The sequence below is a fragment of the Malaya genurostris genome, chromosome 2, assembly GCF_030247185.1.
Source record: "Malaya genurostris strain Urasoe2022 chromosome 2, Malgen_1.1, whole genome shotgun sequence".
Taxonomy (NCBI): domain Eukaryota; kingdom Metazoa; phylum Arthropoda; class Insecta; order Diptera; family Culicidae; genus Malaya; species Malaya genurostris.
Genome location: NC_080571.1, coordinates 94,752,500 through 94,773,487, shown reverse-complemented (window position 1 = coordinate 94,773,487; position 20,988 = coordinate 94,752,500). Strand labels below are relative to the sequence as shown.

The 20,988-nt window shown below is 39.3% G+C and overlaps 1 protein-coding gene across 1 annotated transcript; it reads left to right on the top strand.

Annotated features, from left to right (window-relative positions):
* Positions 1 to 207: 207 nt before the first annotated feature.
* LOC131428483 (polycomb protein Scm) lies at positions 208 to 15,363 on the top strand. The gene is made up of 5 exons (XM_058592463.1): positions 208 to 1,320; positions 1,463 to 1,933; positions 1,994 to 2,891; positions 13,191 to 13,699; positions 13,766 to 15,363. The coding sequence occupies exons 1-5, from the start codon at positions 712 to 714 to the stop codon at positions 13,895 to 13,897; spliced, it is 2,619 nt and encodes an 872-aa protein (XP_058448446.1). The 5' UTR covers positions 208 to 711; the 3' UTR covers positions 13,898 to 15,363.
* The last annotated feature ends 5,625 nt before the right edge of the window (positions 15,364 to 20,988 follow it).

Genomic DNA, 20,988 nt, shown 5'->3' with positions numbered 1-20,988 from the left:
ATTCAGTTTCGAACAAACAACCGCATCACAAAAACAAACAGCGAGAGAAAGAAATAAAACGAAAGTCGCAAAAGTCAAAACGCAACGTCGTAAAATGCGAAAGTGAGATCGTTGGCAACGAAATGTTGAAACACACTTGCGTTAGAAAGAAACAGAAGTAAAAGCTCCAGCGCATCAGTCATTAGAGCACAACAGCGCTATGGCAATCGAAGTGAGAGCGAAGATAAATAAATTTTTTGACAAAACGCGTCTCTTCTTCGTTCGAAAAATAGCAGCAGGAAAGAAGGGTAGAAGAAAAAGTGAATTTAATCAGTTTTTTCGCCGATATAATTTGCAGGCTTTATTCGCAAATTGGTCATATATTTCAGTATAATAATTGACAATATTTTTCTTGACGGGAAGAATGGTGCATCTTATAACGTGGATGGTGTTTTTGAATCGCAGTGCGATGTGAAAAACAAGCAAATCAGAATCGGATCAAACTCTCCTGACGACCAGGCAAGGACGCAAGGAGGCAAATTATTAGAGTGGCAAGAAATCGATTCCTATGAGTGAATGAGCAAAAAAGAAATGGTATCGGTTGAAATTTGCTAGAAGAGTTAGAACTGCAGTGTTTTTATCGGCTTAGTCGTCGAGAAGTGCCCTGTTTAGCATTAGGCTTGAGTAACTATCGATTGGAAATAAGTGGACCAATTCAGATGGTATTTTGTGATGTCCACATCTGGAAGTTCATCACCAGGCAGTAACAGCAACAATATTACCAGTAGCAGCGGAATCAACAGTTTAGAAATAAGCACCGAGCGGCGAGCTAACAACAGCACGTCCGGTTCTGGAAGGACTCCCCGTAAATTGGCTGCCAATAGTGCAGCGGGGAGTAACGGGACATCCTCCAGCAGTAGTTCATGTGTTTGGTGTGGGGAGAACAAATCTCCCCTGAAGTACGTCCTCCCAACCCAGAACGGGAAGAAAGAGTTTTGTTCGGAAACGTGCATTCTCGAGTTCCGGAAGGCATACAGCAAGGGCGCCTGTGTCCAGTGCGATAATGTGATACGAGCCAACGCACCGAAACCTAATTACTGTTCGACGTTCTGCATGAAGAAACATCAGAAAAAGTCGCTGGCCGGCGGAACATCCGCGGCGCAGCCCTCCGATGGGTTAGTCCCGTCAACAACTTCCGGTTCGTCGGCTGGCACGAAGATAAACGGCAACAACAATAATAACAACAGTAGCAATAGTAACAACAACAACAGTAACACCGGTCGGAGAAGCAATGGCAACAATTCACCTGGTCGGGAACCGACTGCCAGCAGAATAAGCCCGGTGAGTTGCATTGAAAAATCGTTATCAGTTTATCCAATAATGCCGCAAGTAACTACGACTGCTATAAATAATGAATAACAATAATCATATTTGTTGAGATTTAGAAAATTGTCTCGTTTTAACTCGTTTCTCATTTTCCTAGGTAACAACAACTTCAACCGGACCATTCCAGTATGAAAGTTTCCATGTATTTGACTGGACTGAGTACCTGCGTGAGTCCGGAAGTGTGCCCGCGCCTGCCGAATGTTTCAAACAGGCCGTTGGTCCACCGAAAAACGAGTTTAAAATCGGTATGAAGCTAGAAGCACTAGACCCACGTAATGTGACCTCTACCTGCATCGCCAGTGTTGTGGGAGTGCTCGGTTCTCGACTTCGGCTTCGGTTGGATGGCAGTGACAACAAAAACGATTTCTGGCGGCTTGTCGATTCGAATGAAATCCATCCTATTGGTCACTGTGAGCAGACAGGGGAGATGCTGCAACCACCGCTCGGTTTCCGCATGAATGCCAGCAGTTGGCCAACGTTTCTGTTGAAGACTTTGAACGGAGCACCGATGGCGCCATCCCATATCTTCATGCCGGAACCACCCACGCCCAAGTGCAATTTGTTTCAAGTTGGTTTTAGAATTTCAGACGTTGTTGATTCATATATTTATAAACATTCCATTTTACAGGTTGGTCAGAAGTTGGAAGCTGTCGACAAAAAGAACCCGCAATTGATTTGCTGTGCAACAGTTGACGCGGTGAAGGAAGATCAGATCCACGTAACGTTCGATGGTTGGCGAGGGGCTTTCGATTATTGGTGCCGTTATGATTCCCGAGATATATTTCCGGTCGGTTGGTGTGCAAAAAGTTGTCATCCAATGCAACCACCAGGTCAGAAGAACAAAATGGATGGAAGTAATGCACGTTCTAAAGGAACTCGATCGTCATTTGCTATGATATCCGAACCGGATTCTATGATGCCAACCACTCCGGTTACGGCTCATTTCCATAGCAGATGCAAGGGTGGTCCATTCATCAATAGCTCCAAGCTACCTTCTATGGTGACGGCTCCAAATCATCAAACACTGGCAAAGTTGTGCCTCCAAGAGGTGCTAGCGGCCTCCAAGGATCATTCACAGCTATCACCGCTGTTGTTTGGCCTCGAAGGAGATGTGCACATTGTTACAGCAGCTGGGAAGAATTTCACTGTCAAAATTCCTTCCTGCATCCGACAAAAAGGAAACACTGCACTGTCGGAATTTCTGGAAACCTTGTGCACGGCATGCAGATCATGCAGGCATTTAATCACCCTGGAGCCTGGTCCGGAGCAGTGTGACGCATGCATGGTGCAATCTCCACCACTCAAACGACCGATCAAAACGGAACCGAATGTGCGGTCGGCTAGTCCGCCACCAACGGCGGCGTCCTCCCCGAAAGCAGCATCCATAAAGCGCGAATCGCAGAACGAGAACCCCCGAAGCCCGTCGCCGAAACGCAAAGCAGTTGAACGAGAAACAGCAACATCAACGACCAACAACGAGCCAAGCTCGTCATCTCCTGCCACTAACCTGATGGCAGTCAGTGTCGGTAAGTGTGTATGTTTCGTCCAGCTTACCGACGTAATTGGACGATCCTAAACATTGAATTTAATTCAATTTTGATGTTGAAGCAATTTGAACTCATGACATTTAAATGGTTAAGTCTTGTTTTCTGAATTACTCTGTTCATATGCAATTTATTTAAAACATTTTCTATGAAAGATGATCAGATCTGTCAAAGATAAAACTTTGTTGCTGGTGTTGATTTGTTCGCTTAACCATTTATGCATACTGAAAACCAATTTAATGATGTTTTATTGAATCCGGTTCTCTATCAGCCCTAAGAATATATGTCCAAAGAAACCAAACAACCAGTCTGTCTAAAGCTAGTGTAGGGAATATTGCGTTGAAACACATTCCAAAGGTTTCGGCGTATGTCTAAAAATAGGTGAAGCTAGGGCTAAATGAATAGACAATTTCTTTTTCATCAATTTTTTTATTCAGGTTTATTAGCGTACAAGTTTTAAGTGGCCGGTTGAGCCATGTTTTTGTCAGATAAAATTAACTATTAGATCTCGTTGTTACCCTTATTCAAGGGGGAGAGGAACTTCCAGCGAGGATTGAGGGTCACTTTGTTCGTGATTCATCTTATCATCTATTGCTTCATCATCTGTGTTTCCATTTTCTTTTCGTTTTCCTTGTTCGCAATTTTGGGCTTGTTACTAGTTTCAGTAGATGCACTTTATTGTACATTAAGTTCAGTTGCTAGTTGTAGTGAAAGCGCATTTGTAACAGAAGTACTGCGTTCACTAGATACCGTTGTTGAACGGTTGACCTTGTATTTGGTTGAAGACATCCTTTTCGCAGTTTGAATGCAGGGTTTACCGTAGTGTGCAAGTTGTTCACAAAACTGGCATATAACCTATGATTTTCATAGGTAACCAGCGTTTTACAAGGATGTTTCCCATCTTGACCACAAATGATGTAACATGGAATTGCCTTATGTAGTCGCATACGTTCGTATGGAAAAGAAATTCCGTCACACTTCCTTTTCGATGAAAAGAATTTCTCCGTTGCGCCACATATTTTCTCGAACGTAATGGTCGCTGATGTGCAGGGGGAGATTAAATACACGCACTTCTATGGCACCATCCATCACGTATACAGGGATTTTTTATCATACTCGACACTGCGCACCTCGTTGTTAACCGAAGCGTATGAAACTGCATTTTTCGATCGGAAAATTTTAAACCTGCTCGAAATGTGTAACGGGAAAAGAAACTCGTCAACTAACATATACTAAGAGCGAATCGATTCAATTTAATGTCGTTTTCGCTTGATACCAAACCTAACCCAGTTTCCATCCTAACTGCTGTCAAACTGTTTTCTTGAAGCCAGTTTCTAATCTAGTTTCAACTGAACTGAACTGAAAATCGAGTCAATTTCGAACCTGGTTTTTATATTAGGTTTGCTCAACCCCCCGTTGCTAAGTGCGAACCCAACACAGTTACGTGAAAAGTATTTGTTTGATGAAACTATTCTGGGTCAGTTTCCGTTTGCTCAAGCAAAAACGACCTAAGATTGCATCGATTTTTGTCGGATCTGCAATGTTTCTTTGTGCTTGGTTTCTTCGATACCCTTTTCCTTGGAGAAGAGGCAGCCAACAACAAACACAATGTAGTGCATGAACACGTGAAGTACAACAGTTCGTGGAGAATAGTGCAATTGAAGTGCGCGTGCATGGATCTGCCCCTATAAGCAGGATAGAGATTTTACTTCGAAATGGGTTGACTCAATAAGAAGAGATTCTCTTCATCAAGTGTGAATGGTGGAACGGTGCAAGCGCTTAGTGAAACCAAATTTCCGTTGATGTGATCACGACTGAAGGTGGTCATGTATCAATGTGATACCCCACCTCATAGATCATGTATAGCAATGGTCACCTCCGAAAACCAATTAGCCACGTGTCAATAATCTCATATGTCTTTCCCGATGGGAAGAACCTCGTCGTACTAATTCATGTGTTTTTGTATGCTGCTATATCACTTAGGGAGGTCATACACACGCACTTCGATGGCATTGTTTTACCACAGAAAACAGATACACAGGCAACTGTGTCTAAAATTTACTCAGTCAGTGTGGCGAATACTTGCAGATGTCACCGCGATCGACACTAATTTGGGTGCCGCATTCACATCACAACACTATTTCAGGTGCTACATTCCCTTCACGCAACAATCTTGTTTTGCTGTTGGTTGAAATCAAAAGTTTTACTTCAATTGAATTCACGTGTGATTCTGTTTCAAATCTTACTCTTACTCTTTCAGTCGTAGACCACGCGGGTCTCCATTCAACTCGGTTCATGGCTGTTCGCCGCCAGTCTTGGTAGCTGCGAAGGTCGTCCTCAATTTGATCGATCCATCTTGCCGCCTCTTCTTCTTATACCGGTCGGATCGTTATCGAGGATCATTTTAACCGGGTTGTTCTCCGACATTATAACGACATGCCCGGCCCACCGTAACCGCCCGACCTTGGCCGTTTGGACGAGGGTTGGTCCTCCCAGCAACTGGTGCAGTTCATGGTTCATTCGCCTTCTCCACGTACCGTCTTCCATCCGCACTCCGCCGAAGATGGTTCGCAACACCTTTCGTTCAAAAACATCTAGTGCGCGTTGATCCTCCGCAAGCATTGTCCAGGACTCGTGCCCGTAGAGGATAACCGGTCTAATCAGCGTTTTGTAAATAGTTAACTTCGTACGACGGCGAATTTTGCTCGATCGAAGCGTCCTACGCAGTCCAAAGTAAGCACGATTTCCTGACAATATGCGTCTCTGAATTTCTCTGCTGGTGTCATTATCGGCAGTCACCAAAGTCTGTTTCAAACAATGATGATTTTCAGTTCCGATTTCAACATGTGAGCAAATGTTATGTTGAGCATTTCTAAATAACTTTGTTCGTGGCGTACATTATGAAATGTCACTTCAAGGACCGTACAAATGCACACACGTAACCAAATATGCGCTATTATTATGAGAAATTCGACCGTCCCACGACAAAAGGGCCTAACTGCAAATGACAGTTTCTCTTTGTTTCCTTTTTCTTTCTCGATTTACCAAACTGATTTTATATTTGACGCTTTACTCTTAGCAAAACATTCAAGGTAAAACTACAAGCTTTCGATTTATATTGGAAACTTAAGAGTATTTGCAGTAATGGCTCCGTAATAATCAAAAGAGAAAGTAAGCAAAGAGAGGCTCTCATTTGCAGTTAGGCCCTTTTGTCGTGGGACTATCGAATTGCTTTTTACCGACTTTTGATGTATTCCTCTAAACCGCACTCTATTAGCGGCCATTACACGAGACAATAGTATTGTCAATACAAGGTGTATTGACAATACTTTTGATCGTGTAGTGGAAACTTCATTGGATTGACGAAAATATTGTCAAAAAATCAAAACTGTTCATCAATCCTACAATACTTTCTCTCCAGAGAGGAAACAGTTAAATATATACAATGGCTTCACCGGAAGTTTTTTTTCTGACCTCTATTGTAGTGAAAATATACAAGAAATAAAACTTTTGACACTATTCAACAAAGTGTCACGAGTTGTAATTTTCTCACGAAATTTAGTATGGCGCCGGGACCCACGCAAGTAAACATCGGAACAAAATATATCTCAAAACTCTTTTTCAGACCTAATATGTGGTATTTTCGGGTATATAATTTAGTTTCTCCAAGTTATCAAGTCTCCAAGTTATAGCAACTGGATGTGATTCGACAGATAATCCTGAAATGCTCGATGTTTACCCTTTTCTTCTCCATATATTCTCATGGCCTTTTTCCTTACGTCATGGCCTTTATCCTACTCACTATACCGATTCCGGGCAAGAACGAAGACTTTTTTCTCTGTCGAGGACTCAAAAACGAATTCATTACTCAATCCCCTGGGAGACAATGTGGTTCTCCGCAACAGGCTCCTAAAGAAGATTCACAGCTTTATTGATATTAAGCTTTTCGGTTGCTTCGTTGCTGTGCCATCAGCCAACGTCATCGCTAATGAAGTGACTTCAATCAGAACAAAATCTGAGCTACAATAAAACGAAGCATTATAAGCGCTTTCTATTTATTTATATCAACACAACTCGTCATTCAACGAGAATGTGCAAATCAATTGTTTTTCAAAAACGGGTGAATCAAAAATTGACAGCAAATGGAGAAAAACATCGATGAATTGACCTTTCTGACAGTTCACTTACAGCCACAAATGCACATTCGCCATTTTGAAATTATTTTGTTTTCATCACGAAACATCTAACAACAAACAGCTTTAAGTAAAATTCAGACGATCAGTCAATTTCCGCCAACGTTAACGAAACTTCGCCTTTAGTTTTGATTAGTTCAAAGCAAACCGTTGGCAAGGATAGGGCGCTCCAGCAAGTGCTATCGTAGCCAACATCTGGGGCATTTGGTGAGCAATCAGAGCGCTCAGAGTATGGTAAACAAACATTCGAGCATTTCAAATCGAGTAAAATCTTAATTTCCTTATCGTAGTGATGATATTCTGATCGATAATTTGCGGGGAAGTGCGGTGAAGGGTACTGAATAAACAAGTAGTTTGTAATATCTAATTTTTTGTTAGCCATTCTTCTTCATTGTTTTGATTTTTGAAGAATGATGCTGGCCACAGTTTCATGACGTCATAGAAGAGGCCTGTTTAAAGCCCTCGTCATTGAAATCTCGGATGATTTTTCATTAGGGCGTATAAGCAAGTGGTAGTTTCTCTTTGTTTACTTTCTCTTCTATTAATTACTAAGCAGTTTCCACGTTTATCACTCAAATCTTTGCATCAAATGATACCCGAAACTTTCGACTTTCAAACAGAATAGTGATATCAAAGAAAATCTTTTTAATCACATCACAATAATCGAAAGAAAGAGTGATTAAAGAGAAATTGTCACTTGCTTATACGCCCTAATGAAAAATCAACCAAGAAATGAATTCACATTCCGGACTAAAAACGTTCCGTGAAGTTGACATAGTGTTTTAAAAAGTGTTACAAACTGCTTTCCATTACCATCCCTTGCTTGTAACGGTCACCTGATATAACGTGTGAATCGTACCTTAGCCGAAAAACATATTGACCGTCCCACGACAAAAGGGCCTAATTGCAAATGACAGTTTCTCTTTACTCTTCGCAAAACTTTCAAGGTAAAACTGCAAGCTTTCGATTTATATTAGAAACTTTAGAGAATTTGCATTAATGGCTTCGTAATAATTAAAAGAGAAAGTAAACAAAGAGAGGCTCTCATTTGCAGTTAGGCCCTTTTGTCGTGGGACTGTCGATATGATGTTTGTTTTCATCACGAAACACCATATCTCGGTTGATTTTTCATTAGGGCGTATAAGCAAGTGAGAGTTTCTCTTTAATCACTCTCTCTTTCGATTATTGTGATGTGATTAAAAAGATTTTCTTTGATATCATTATTCTGTTTGAAAGCCGAAAGTTTCGGGTATCATTTCATGCAAAGAGTTGAGTGATAAACGTGGAAACCGCTTGATAATTAATAGAAGAGAATGTAAACAAAGAGAAACTGTCACTTGCTCATACGCCCTTTTGAAAAATTTACCGAGATATGGTTTTAAGATCTCTCTTATTATCAATGATTTACCACAAGGGTATAGAGCTATGATTCGACGCGGTTTTCTTGGCACGGATTCTGGAATTAAGGTGAAATGTAGCGTCATAAAATGCGCGCAAAATTTTATCCGCTTCAGTTGAACGAACCGTCGCACAAAGCATACCAAGAAAAACGGACACATAGAAACAAGAACTTTTTTCAATGATTGAGCGCAGTGGGTTTACCTCTCGTTATATTGGCTTGTAAAAAATACTGGACGTAATGGATTTTTGAATTCTTCACACTTTGAATATATGCTAGTTCAATCGTTATTGTGAGTGATTACTCTTATACTAGAGCTATAAATCATGAGTAATTATGAATGACTAACATGAGGTTATATGTATATGTATTGACTAACTTGCTAACCATGTATATTCCTGAGTTTAGTAGCAAGCATGGATTCTCCTTCAAAAGAACGATTGAAGACGAGATAACATTCAAGTATTTTCGATATCTTTTCCAGTCGTTCACCAGGCCCTTCCCGCCGATGAGATAGAATTTACGTAAAAGTATTTACTTGACTCGCATGATAGAGCGCGGTTGAATTTACTTATCGAATACATTCAATGCCAATATATTCCATTCTAATTGACTTTCATTATTATCTTCGAATAAGTAGAAAGTATTATTTCTGTTGTGTCAATAGGATCGTAGCACTAGCCGTGTAATCGAAGCTATGCTATGAGTCGGCTGCGAAGTCTGTTAAAACAGAAAAGCCAAATTTCTCAAAAGGAAAGTAATTGCAAGACTTCCACACCCAGACATTTTCCTGGTGTGGATTCAGTATTCTCCCAATACGGTTCCGCCACTCCTTGTCTGCGAAGTCTGTTGAAACAAATGGTCATATTCAACAATAAACCTAATACCAAGACCTTGCAATGCATTGAACTCAACAGAATTGGACATTATTAGCATTATAAATGACAGTTACTTAAAAAATAAACAATTTCTTACAATACCCATTTTATTGTATTCAACTCGTTTTTATTTCAACACAAAACCCAATGGTGCATAAATTCGCGTCATTATTTTATATGTAATTTTTGCTCACGATATAATGCCACCGTGCCCACCTTGCATTTCTCACACCACCTCAATACGAAACAGCAGCGCGCAAGCAATTAAAAAAATGCGGAAAAGTTTATGTAAACTTTTTCCAATTTCGGTTGTTTTAGCTAATATTTTATAATTTTGAGTTGCATTTTCAGATTCTTTGTGAAATTCTGCTACAAACACTACTTTTCAGTTCTAAAATCACCCCCGTGTAACGGAACAGTATTCGTTTATACATTTCAAAAACCAATTATGGCTCGCCAAAGCAAAATTTCAAAATTCTAAGAATACTTAGTTATGATAAATTTGATTTCGAAAACTTAAGTGTTTCTGGTTTTTCGAAAATCGGTCTAATTTTTGAATAATTGATCAAAAACACGATTTTCGCATTCCGCTACATTTCACCTTAACACACGGTTTTCGCAATTAACACGGTCTCTGATGAGAGTTTAAAAAGCACTGAGACACTTTTGAGAAAAACTTTAGAAAATGGAACAGGTTGCCTGTAAGAAAACGATTGTGAGAGCTTATTTAAAGTTTGATAGTTAATAAAAATCATTCATTCAACAATTCACAGGAGTATTGACTGTCGTTCCATAAAATGATTAATCAGTTTTCAGATCTTCAATTTTCGTCGTAAATTACACGACAACGTCTCTTTTGCTCAGTTGTGGTGTATGATATATTGCCAGCATAGTCATTGATATCATCGAGAATTTCGTAGAGTTGAAGAACTAGTCGGATTTGCTAATCTTATCATCTCTTCATCATATCAAGCAGTACAGTTTTGATACCATTTTGAATGATATAGCTCTAGCAGTATTATGATCTTCGCCGATGAAAGTTTCTTCAGTATGACACATACCATACCTTTTCTAATTAGATCCGCATTCATCTCTATTGATTCTTCCCTTTCAATTCTGTCGCTGCGTGCATAGTTATTCATCCAATACCCATGTCTTCCCACTCAGTTTAGTTAACAATTACTATTAAGACTATTCGTGTTTACTACCCATCGCATCTACGGAATTGTAAAGAATCTTTTCTCAAGCTTTATTTGTAGTGAAAGTGCTTACCAGCACTTCAACACTCGAACGATCTAACCTGTACCAACATATTCTTGTCCTTTTGAAAACTCGTAATGTATACAGAAGGCATGCGCCATTTGGATTAATTTGACTGCCGGACAACGAGTCCTCTAAGTGTTCTAATTATAACATTATAACAAAAATGTTCGAAGATGCTTCTTTCATCACCATTCGAGAACTATTTTCAGAAAAAAAAATTTGTCTTAAAGCATGTTCTAAAATTGACCAGACAACGTATCGTCAGACATAGACATTTGGATTATAAACGATAGACTTTATTTTCCTTGAAAAAGGCCTACAACAAAGGCCGAAACGTTGGACAGTGAATTAAATAATCTCTTTAGTATGGTCCTAATGGTGATGAAAGAAGCATCCTCGATTCTCAACAATTTCTACTGCTTCCTCATTAAAATACTACATGTGTTTCGAAAACAAGAAGCATTGTTTTGTACATGTGCATTGTTTCACGATTGAAGTACTTTGCAACAGTAGTCCTATGATCTAACATTAACTTGCAATCAGCCTTCCAAAACATTTAGTGTAGAATACCCCCACCGTAAGGAATGGTTGTACGGTTTTCTGGAACGAGAGCTTAAGGTCTGAGGACAGAGGGTCGCGTGTTGAGTTTTAAATCGACCACGTGGCTAGCTCAATTCCCTTTGCGCATCGTATTTCTCTTGTACTCTCTCGTATATGGGTAAACTATACCGGCCAGCATACATTTTATTATTTTGATGAGAAGTTTTATCACATTTTATCACATAAAAAATATTCAACTTTCACAAAGATTGAATGCGAAGCAAAAAATGTGTTTATATAACGGGTGATTTTTTAAGAGCTTGAGAACTTTTTTAAACAATAAAACGCATAAAATTTGCAAAATCTCATCGGTTCTTTATTTTAAACGTTAGATTGGTACATGACATTTACTTTTTGAAGATAATTTCATTTAAATGTTGACCGCGGCTGCGTCTTAGGTGGTCCATTCGGAAAGTCCAATTTTGGGCAACTTTTTCGAGCATTTCGGCCGGAATAGCCCGAATTTCTTCGGAAATGTTGTCTTCCAAAGCTGGAATAGTTACTGGCTTATTTCTGTAGACTTTAGACTTGACGTAGCCCCACAAAAAATAGTCTAAAGGCGTCAAATCGCATGATCTTGGTGGCCAACTTACCGGTCCATTTCTTGAGATGAATTGTTCTCCGAAGTTTTCCCTCAAAATGGCCATAGAATCGCGAGCTGTGTGGCATGTAGCGCCATCTTGTTGAAACCACATGTCAACCAAGTTCAGTTCTTCCATTTTTGGCAACAAAAAGTTTGTTAGCATCGAACGATAGCGATCGCCATTCACTGTAACGTTGCGTCCAACAGCATCTTTGAAAAAATACGGTCCAATGATTCCACCAGCGTACAAACCACACCAAACAGTGCATTTTTCGGGATGCATGGGCAGTTCTTGAACGGCTTCTGGTTGCTCTTCACTCCAAATGCGGCAATTTTGCTTATTTACGTAGCCATTCAACCAGAAATGAGCCTCATCGCTGAACAAAATTTGTCGATAAAAAAGCGGATTTTCTGCCAACTTTTCTAGGGCCCATTCACTGAAAATTCGACGTTGTGGCAGATCGTTCGGCTTCATGATGAAATGTCAGAGCATACTGAGCAAATAATAATGCATGAAAATCATAACCTCAAAAAATCTGAGCAAATACTAATGCATGAAAATCCTAACCTCAAAAAAATCACCTTTTACAATGAAACGTCTGTGTGTTTGGCAGCCTTGTCGAGCCAATTCTATTTCTCTCTCCTTTTTCAGAATGCTATCAGGAAACCAAAGCGAAAAAAATGGCGGTTGCTTTGAAACTGACGTGGTTTCACAGAAAAATACAAGACTTTATTTTTATCGCGATAACATAGATGTTTTTATGCACTAATCGCATCTAAACTAAATTTTCTAGACTTTGTCACGGTAGATTTATGATACGAGCCTTCAAAGCCGAGATCGAGCGTTCCAATCGCAGTTCTACAGTCAGAAAAAAATACAACACGACCGCTAAACTCAATGAATCATTCTGAAAATTTCACAGAATATTCTCAACTAAATTTCGAAGACATTGTCAGGTGGGTTTTTCTATTTTCTGCATCGTTTCCAAGAAAATTTAATTTTAAACGGGAAAATAGCAAAAAACCTACAACTTTACGGTACTGTCCTCAGCCCTTAATGAACACATTGTTTGTTATACATACTCAATGTAAGAATTTCGTACTGCTGTTGGTATCCACTGTCGTGAAAAGAGATTAGAGTAATCTCATTTGCTAAGTAGATACTGAACTGTGAACCGGAAACGGAAATTTTCACAATTCTGTGTGGTGCACAATCTGTACTTCAACAGGAAAAAATAAATAGAAAATAGGTAAAATTTTATAATTACCTTAAGATATTTATATGACCTTAAGATAATTATGGCATTGCATGAGGATGGGATCAGTCATAATAATTTTGCTTTTTTTTTTTGCTTTACATTCTAGCTGCCGTTCATCCGACACCATCATCGACGGTGGTAGTTCCACCACCTTCATCGAGCACGCTCAACGTCCCTAGCACTACCGTGAAGGGTGAGTCACAAAGTCCGGTTGCCGCAGCTGTAACGGCTGCTGCAGCTGCAATTGCTAGCTCATCAGCTACAATGTCAGCTACGACAGCCTCACCAGCACAAGCCACAACACCCGCTATACATTCGACCCCCACGGCCAATGTGCTACCCGCACCCGCAGCGAACACAATTGTGCCGACCGTCCCAGTGCAACCCAGCAGTCCACTTGCCGTTCCTGTACAACCATGTCCGTCGTCGTCTGCTGTAGCGCCTACAGTTGCTCCGTTGGACGTAACACAAGTGCCGATCGCCACAACGGCACCGGTTGCACGGCCACAAATGCCCCGTGGTCAGCCCAGTGATTGGACGATCGAAGATGTGATACAATTCATTGCCGTGCAGGACCCGGCACTGGCGGTTCACGCAGAATTGTTCAGAGATCACGTGAGTGTGCAGAAGCTTTTTGTTTCGATTTAAACAATTAATGAATTCAATGCAAATTTTCCGCAGGAAATCGATGGTAAAGCACTGCTGCTGCTCAACAGCGATATGCTAATGAAGTACATGGGTCTGAAGCTAGGACCTACAGTGAAGATCTGCAATTTGGTCAAACGAGTTCAAGGACGTCGGTACAACCTATAGTCGAGTTAAAATTCGTTTATTATGGTTCAAATTAACCACACGCTCCTCATTTCCTTACACACTTGACACTCCAATCCGATTTCCCTTAAATTTGGAAACAGTTTTATTTTCAATGACCACTCGGAAATTTGTTGTTCTACTAATCCCAATAATGAATTACATCTACAATGTGTGTAAGCGAGGAAAGCAATTGAAATTTATTTATGTTTTTATGATGTATTTGAATGATGAAAGCAACGATTGCGATAACTGATACAAGTTTTGAAATTGAAAAGTTGATTTAGTGATAGAAGCCGATAGTGTATAGGTAGATTTACCTCTGAAAGTCACATTCAGTGGCTTTCAGTTGGCAACAGTGAAAACCTTATTCCGTGGGAATACTGATTAAAATAGGTGAAAAAAGTAAGCTTGTAGTTATGTTCTGTTAAAAAAAAAAGAATTATTTACATTCTATAAAATGTATGTAAAATAAATTTGGCTCATTCTCAATGATTCAGGTGTAATTATATTATTGTTTTAATTAGGTTACATACAAGTGATGTACAGCAGAAACAGAAGTCAACAGTATGGCATAGCATCTTTACAGCAAACATTTTCGTATTCAATGGAACATACTAAAATCAATGGTTAATTCTATAGAAACACAACGATGCACGACCTTTATTGGAAAATAAAACTTACAGTACTAATCAAACAGCAGAAAATAGTATACGCAAATATCTATAACTTAGAAATTTTCGTAACACAGCAAAATAACTCCCAGGAAAACAGACTAGAGAAATATTGACATTGATATTGATACCAGTTGTTGAGTTTTATGTCAAAAAATTTGTTTTTGCACCTTCCGTAAACAATAATTACAACTAAGTAAGCAGATATTAAATTTTCTATCAAAATGCAATAAACCAGTTATCTCACACAATAGGTTAGCTAAGTGCAACGGCCATAGATAATACGCTTCACTTGCAATCGTCTCACATGTGACATAGTACGCGTTTTAATTTTCAGTTCGACCAGTTTTTGGGATGTAAAATATGGCACCAGTGTATTACTTCCAACGATCGTTAGGACAACCGATTTCGATTTCGATACCTTGGGCAGGCACACTCATCTTTCATACACTTAAATTTAGTAATTATATTTTTCATACACCTGATAAACAAAACTAAGCGAATCACAAATAAACACAATGGCTAGATGTACAGATATTGTATCAAAGTGTAGGTCAGCTAAACGAATGGTAAATATTATATTCTTACGAGAAACGATTCAAATCAAAATAGATCACCAAATCAGTAACGGAACTGCTCAAAACTAACATCTACGATCCCAGATGGGGACCCACTCCGGCAGTAGCATCCGTTTCGGCATTGCAGCACGATGTTCATCGCATGTGTGTGAATTTGTAAAAAATATTGAAATAAAAAATGATATCAGAGATGTTTTCGTGATGACTGTAAAGCAAATTTTACGGAGCTAGTTTTATTCTGATTTGCATAATGAGAACGACTACTATTCCGAATCGTTCAATTGCTTACTTATCCACTAAAACCATCCTCCCAACATCCTCTTACTCATCAACTTGAACCATCCAAGTCGTTATCGTCGCATTACTCCATAAATCACCATCGATTCGAGCTTACTCGCTGAGCTGTTTCACCGTTACCTTTCACGGGACTGTTTATATTTTGTTTCGTCTTCGACTCAACAGTGCGTCAGCAGTTCTACATAACTAAGCAAACGAAGAGTTCAACAGTAAAGACAAAACTCTCCTTGAGTATAACTTTTCATTGCATGGATAAAATTTAATGTTGTTTCGGGTAACACTAGTTTATAGTGGTAACTGGTGAAAAATTTCATAAGATGTGCTTCAGAACCCATTGACGCGGTATTGTGTTTCAACATAAACTGATAATGCACTGATTAGTCAGAAACGAAACGCACAAGTTTCCATAATAGCTCTCATGTATTTATTTATTCCCTACAAGCTTCAAACATATACGACTTAAAATTAATATGGAATGGAATTGATATTCAAAATAAAAAAAATGGAGAAAATTAATAAATCTATTATAATCGATAGAACGATCAATACAACTTTATGTTTGAAGATGATTTCATGCTGGCCGCGGCTCCGCTTTAGATGGTCTATGCGTAAGGTATTTGGTATTTGGTGGACATTTTTTTCGATAAAAAAGTGGATCTTTCTCCAACTTTGCCAGTGCTCATTCGTAATTAAATTATAGACCAAACGACGATTCATGATTAAATTATAGACCAAAGTGAATAAGTTTGACAATGACACGATTCACGTGTGATCTGTCAAAAACAGTGCTGCCGAAAAGATACCAGCATAATAATCACCCTTATAAGCCTTACAAAAAGTAAGGTTCAAGGTGTTTTGGAGGCATCCCGCAGGGCCACACAGAGGGATGACGAAAGGGGGAAATTCCCTGGACCCGAATATTTTCAGACCATTCCGGGTCATTCGAAGATTTATTTTTTTCTTCAAAATAAAAAATATGCCTTTGGCATCTTAGAGCTAAGGCAGTGGGACTAATTAAATTTATCGTTGAATACAAAAAAACAATTAAAGACTATCCCAGAAAGTATGGACGCAACCAAAAACCGCTGCCATTTCGCAATGGTTCTGAATCTGTTAATTTTTATGGCTGCGTCCTGTTGTTTACACTTTTCTCTAACCACTTGTGCAGTTGTTTATTCGTTTTCATTAGTTTGTTTCGAAATGCGTGGACTTTCAGCAGAACAACATCGAAAAATTGTGTACAAATGGTGCACAGAACGCGGACTGTCACTGAGAAAGATAGCAAAAATGAAAGGAGTAAGTGAAAAAGCCGTGCGAAATGCAATCAGGAAGTTCGGTGAGGATAACACCTTTGAGGATAAACCGGAAACGGGTAGAAAAAAAGGTCCTGCTAACCCTCAGTTGGATAAACGTATACTGAAGGCGTTCGAGCAAAAGATGGAGGTTTCAGTTCGGGATGTGGCCAAAAAAGTGAACACTTCGAAGTCAAATGTTCTTCGTGCTAAAGTACGTTTGAATCTTCGAACCTATAAGAAGCAGAAACAACCAAAACGTAGTCCGAAACAAGAAGCATCGATCAGGCCGAGGGTTCGAAAGCTGTACAATACGATTCTTGCTGGAAATTTGAACTTCATAATCATGGACGACGAAACCTACGTGAAACTCGATTACAAATCCTTGCCGGGACCACAATATTATACGGTGCGAGAAGGGCAAGTGTTAAATCAGTCCGAGACATCAAGTCGAAAAATTTGGTAAGAAAGCTGCGGTAAGATTTCGAAACCCTTCATGCTTCAATGAACAGCGAAATATACATCAAGGAATGTTTACAAAAACGACCTGGACGTCGCCAACAAAAAGAGGTACGCTGACCAAAAGTTTGTATTTTTTTTTTTTTTGACGAAAAACTGTTCGTGCTGCACTGCAGCTGCTGCACAATATTCAAAACAACCGGGTCAACGAAGAATATGCAGTACACAAACTTGCTAAGGTCCCCTTGGTGTTCATTGGAAGAAAAAACCTGTTTAATCCACCTAGTGGTGTAATGATGCCTTTCTCATATTACTTATATTTTCAAAAATATCACCAGAAGATTTTGTGAAGAAAGTTTGTTTCAATCTTGAATAAAATAAGAAACTTTCTTTGGGTATAAACTAGCATAACCTTTTTCAAATTCTAAACAGTTGTGTCAAGTTGATAAGAATTTTTCTATATTTTGCATCGTCGCACTATTAAACACTCTTCAGACCCGGATGAAATTAAACAGCAACCTATGAGACTGTAGGAACTTTTATTTGAGCCTGTTTGTGTAAATCGTTCAAATCATCTCTGAGAAAATTGAGTGAGTCTCGGTTAAAACTTTTTGACCACTAGTGCTGGTACTTCTGGAACCAGAAACTTGGAACCAGTATAGCCAAAGTCGGTTTGTTTAGTAAGTAACTAATATAGCCTACGAATTAAATCAGTTTTAAGTCATATCTAGAATAATTTTACCCCTTTACCTTTTTATAGTACATATTGTGTAAACTTTCTATATGAGAAAGTCAAAAAGTGCACTTTAATTGAAAAGCATCGTTATCATGATCTTGTAATAACACTAACAAGTAGGTACAAATTGAATAAAAGGATTAGAAATTTACATATTTTTCACCTGAAAAATATAAATTTTAATATGGCAGCAACACTGCACGCTATACGAAATTGAACAAAGCACCCTGTGAATGGAGCAAAGCCGCTTGTACCGTCGCGTACCAGTTTTGCATCGTCATTTTTTTTCGATTATAGAGGTTTTAACATTGTTGTCATTCACCTTTGAGTTTTCTGACCCTATGTGCGCGGGGTTGGGAATCGAACCCAGGTGGGCTGCGTGAAAGGCATCGACTTACCCATAACGCTATACCCGTTCCTCTGCATCGTCATTTTGAATTTGAATGTTATGACACTCCTCGCCCTATAACTTCGGAACCGGAAGTCGGATCAGGATGAAATTGAACAGTATGTTTAAAGACAATGAGAGCTTCAATTTGAATAATAAATCGTAAAAAACGGCTTTACCGTTGCTGAGAAATCGACGGGAGTTCCGTTTATGGAGATTTTCTGCACTATTATCGGTGCTTTCGGAAGCGGAAACCGGGGACTAGTAGTTTCAAAGTAGTTTTATATATTCACTAACTAATAAGATCCGTCAACTAGATCAATTTAGCAGTAAGTGTTATGAAAATGTGCACCTCGTTTCGCCATTGATTGTAAAAAATACTCATGAAATTGAAAATGTTCACTAATCGCACTGTAATACCGGAACCGGAAGTCGGATCTGGATCAACTTTTCGTGGACTTTTCAAAGATTTCCAAGACCTGTAATTTGCATCTTAGTTTGTGAAAATCGGTTAAAAAATTTCCGAGAACATTTATTGCATATTTTTTCATAAATTTTCACATATTTCTTTGTAATTCCGCAACCGGAATTTGGATCCAAATGAAACTCAGGAACATTGCATAAGGTCATAAAACCTTTCATTTGAATCTAAATTTGTGAAGATCGGTTCAGCCATCTTTGAGCAACGTGTGTGACTATTTTTTTCCTTTTTTTGGTGCATATCACCCTGTAATTCCGGAACCGGAAGTCGGATCCACATGAAACTCAGGAACTTTGTATGGGAATTCAAGTTTGTGAAAATCGGTTCAGTCATCTCTGAGAAAATTGAGTGACATACAAACACACATACACACACAGACATTTTGTGATCTCGACGAACTGAGTCGAATGGTATATGACACTCGGCCCTCCGGACCTCGGTTCAAAAGTCGGTTTTCACGGTGATTGCATAACCTTTCTATATGAGAAAGGCAAAAACATCGCTCTGAATCCTCTACGATGATGAGCACTACGTTCTCCAACAGTAGGGGAGACCGGGGCTAGTTAGCCAAGTTTTCGTTTCGGAATTTCTGTATTCATTCTGGTTGTACTTTTTGATATACGGTTTACGCTGTCTTGATCTTTTGAGAACATTTTTGATTTTTTTCATAACTCTAGAAAAATCAGGGAAAAAGTTATTAACAATCAAATGTAGAGGAAAAAATCGGCCAACTAACCCCGGGGCGGGGTAGGTTGGCCGAGTATGATGAAATATGTGAAACACATGAAATGCATCAATGAAAAACGTTTATTAGTGGAAATCAATTGGAATCATGAGAGGAGAGACAAAACCAAGAGATAATTGAGCAGATATCACTTCTCATAAGAAAACTGTAGTAACTCGTAGTAAGTAATATGTATGAGGAAATAATAATACCGAGCAAAAAGTATAGCAAAGCAATGCATATCAATTAACTAAGAATACAACACTTATAATAATCAACATTAGCATAACCTTTAAGTTCACTCAGAAAAAAGTTTGCATTTCACGAATACACAAAATTTACAACTCGGCCAACTACCCCCGTACAAAACTCGGCCAACCTACCCCAATGAATATTTCCGAGAACAACCACGATTTGCACTAACAGAAATAAGAGAACACAGAAACAATGCTTTTGGAGTTCGGATGATAATTGATTCGCGTTACGCAAATTACTGTACAAAAACCTAAATTTACTCAAAAATGCCGAAAATAGAATAAACGGGTTCCTGTACAAACGACGACACAAAAACACCTGAAATTACGTAGGTACATGAGTGACCTAACACTCCACCAAAATCACAATAGATATTGCCTTGCGCCCTCTCATAAAAGCCACTCGGCTAACCTGCAATTCCGGCCAACTAGTCCCGGTCACCCCTACAATGCACGGCATCGACATCGTGATTCAGGTCTTATGACCAGAGATGGCATTTCACCAGAGTGATAAACGCTAGAGTCAGATTTTTGCCACACCGAGGATGAAAAAAACGAAGCACCGCACAAAGAGGAAAGCGCACTTCTTCTCAGTGTCGAATAGACAGCATTTGAGTGTGTGCTTGTGGTTAAAGCAGCTGGCGCGAGTGAAACACATTCTCTTCGCATGAATCGCTCACACGCGCTCTCGTCTAAATACACCCAAGTGACCACTGGCGCGTGATGGCGAGCGAACACTTCTGTGAACTTCAATTAATAGAGAGTAGATCTGGCCTTGCTATGAAAAATTTGCAAGGAAAACCGAAAATTTTACGAAAAATTGTTTTATTTTGCTGATTTTGCGTGTCCACGCTTCATCTACGAAAACCATACAGCAGAGTGCTCACCGGCGTGTACACCTATGTGAAAGTATCTGCATCCACCTCGGAGAATTTATTAGCTAATGCTCTAGCACTTTGGTGCGATTCAGTGGAAGAGGTAAAAGGAAATAAACAAACGCTCTCATGATGCGTGTACACTTTACACAACAGCGGTGTATAAATGTGAAAGAGAAGAGCTCTCGTTGAAGTTGTCAGTGCGAGGGGAGAAATTTTGCTTGCTCTTCGTCACACAGAGGAGATAGACATCTCTGCTTATGACAAGACAATTAAACTACAGGGTTCGGCACTCGAAGTGTAACCAATTAAAAAGGCCATAAATTCAGTTTGGAA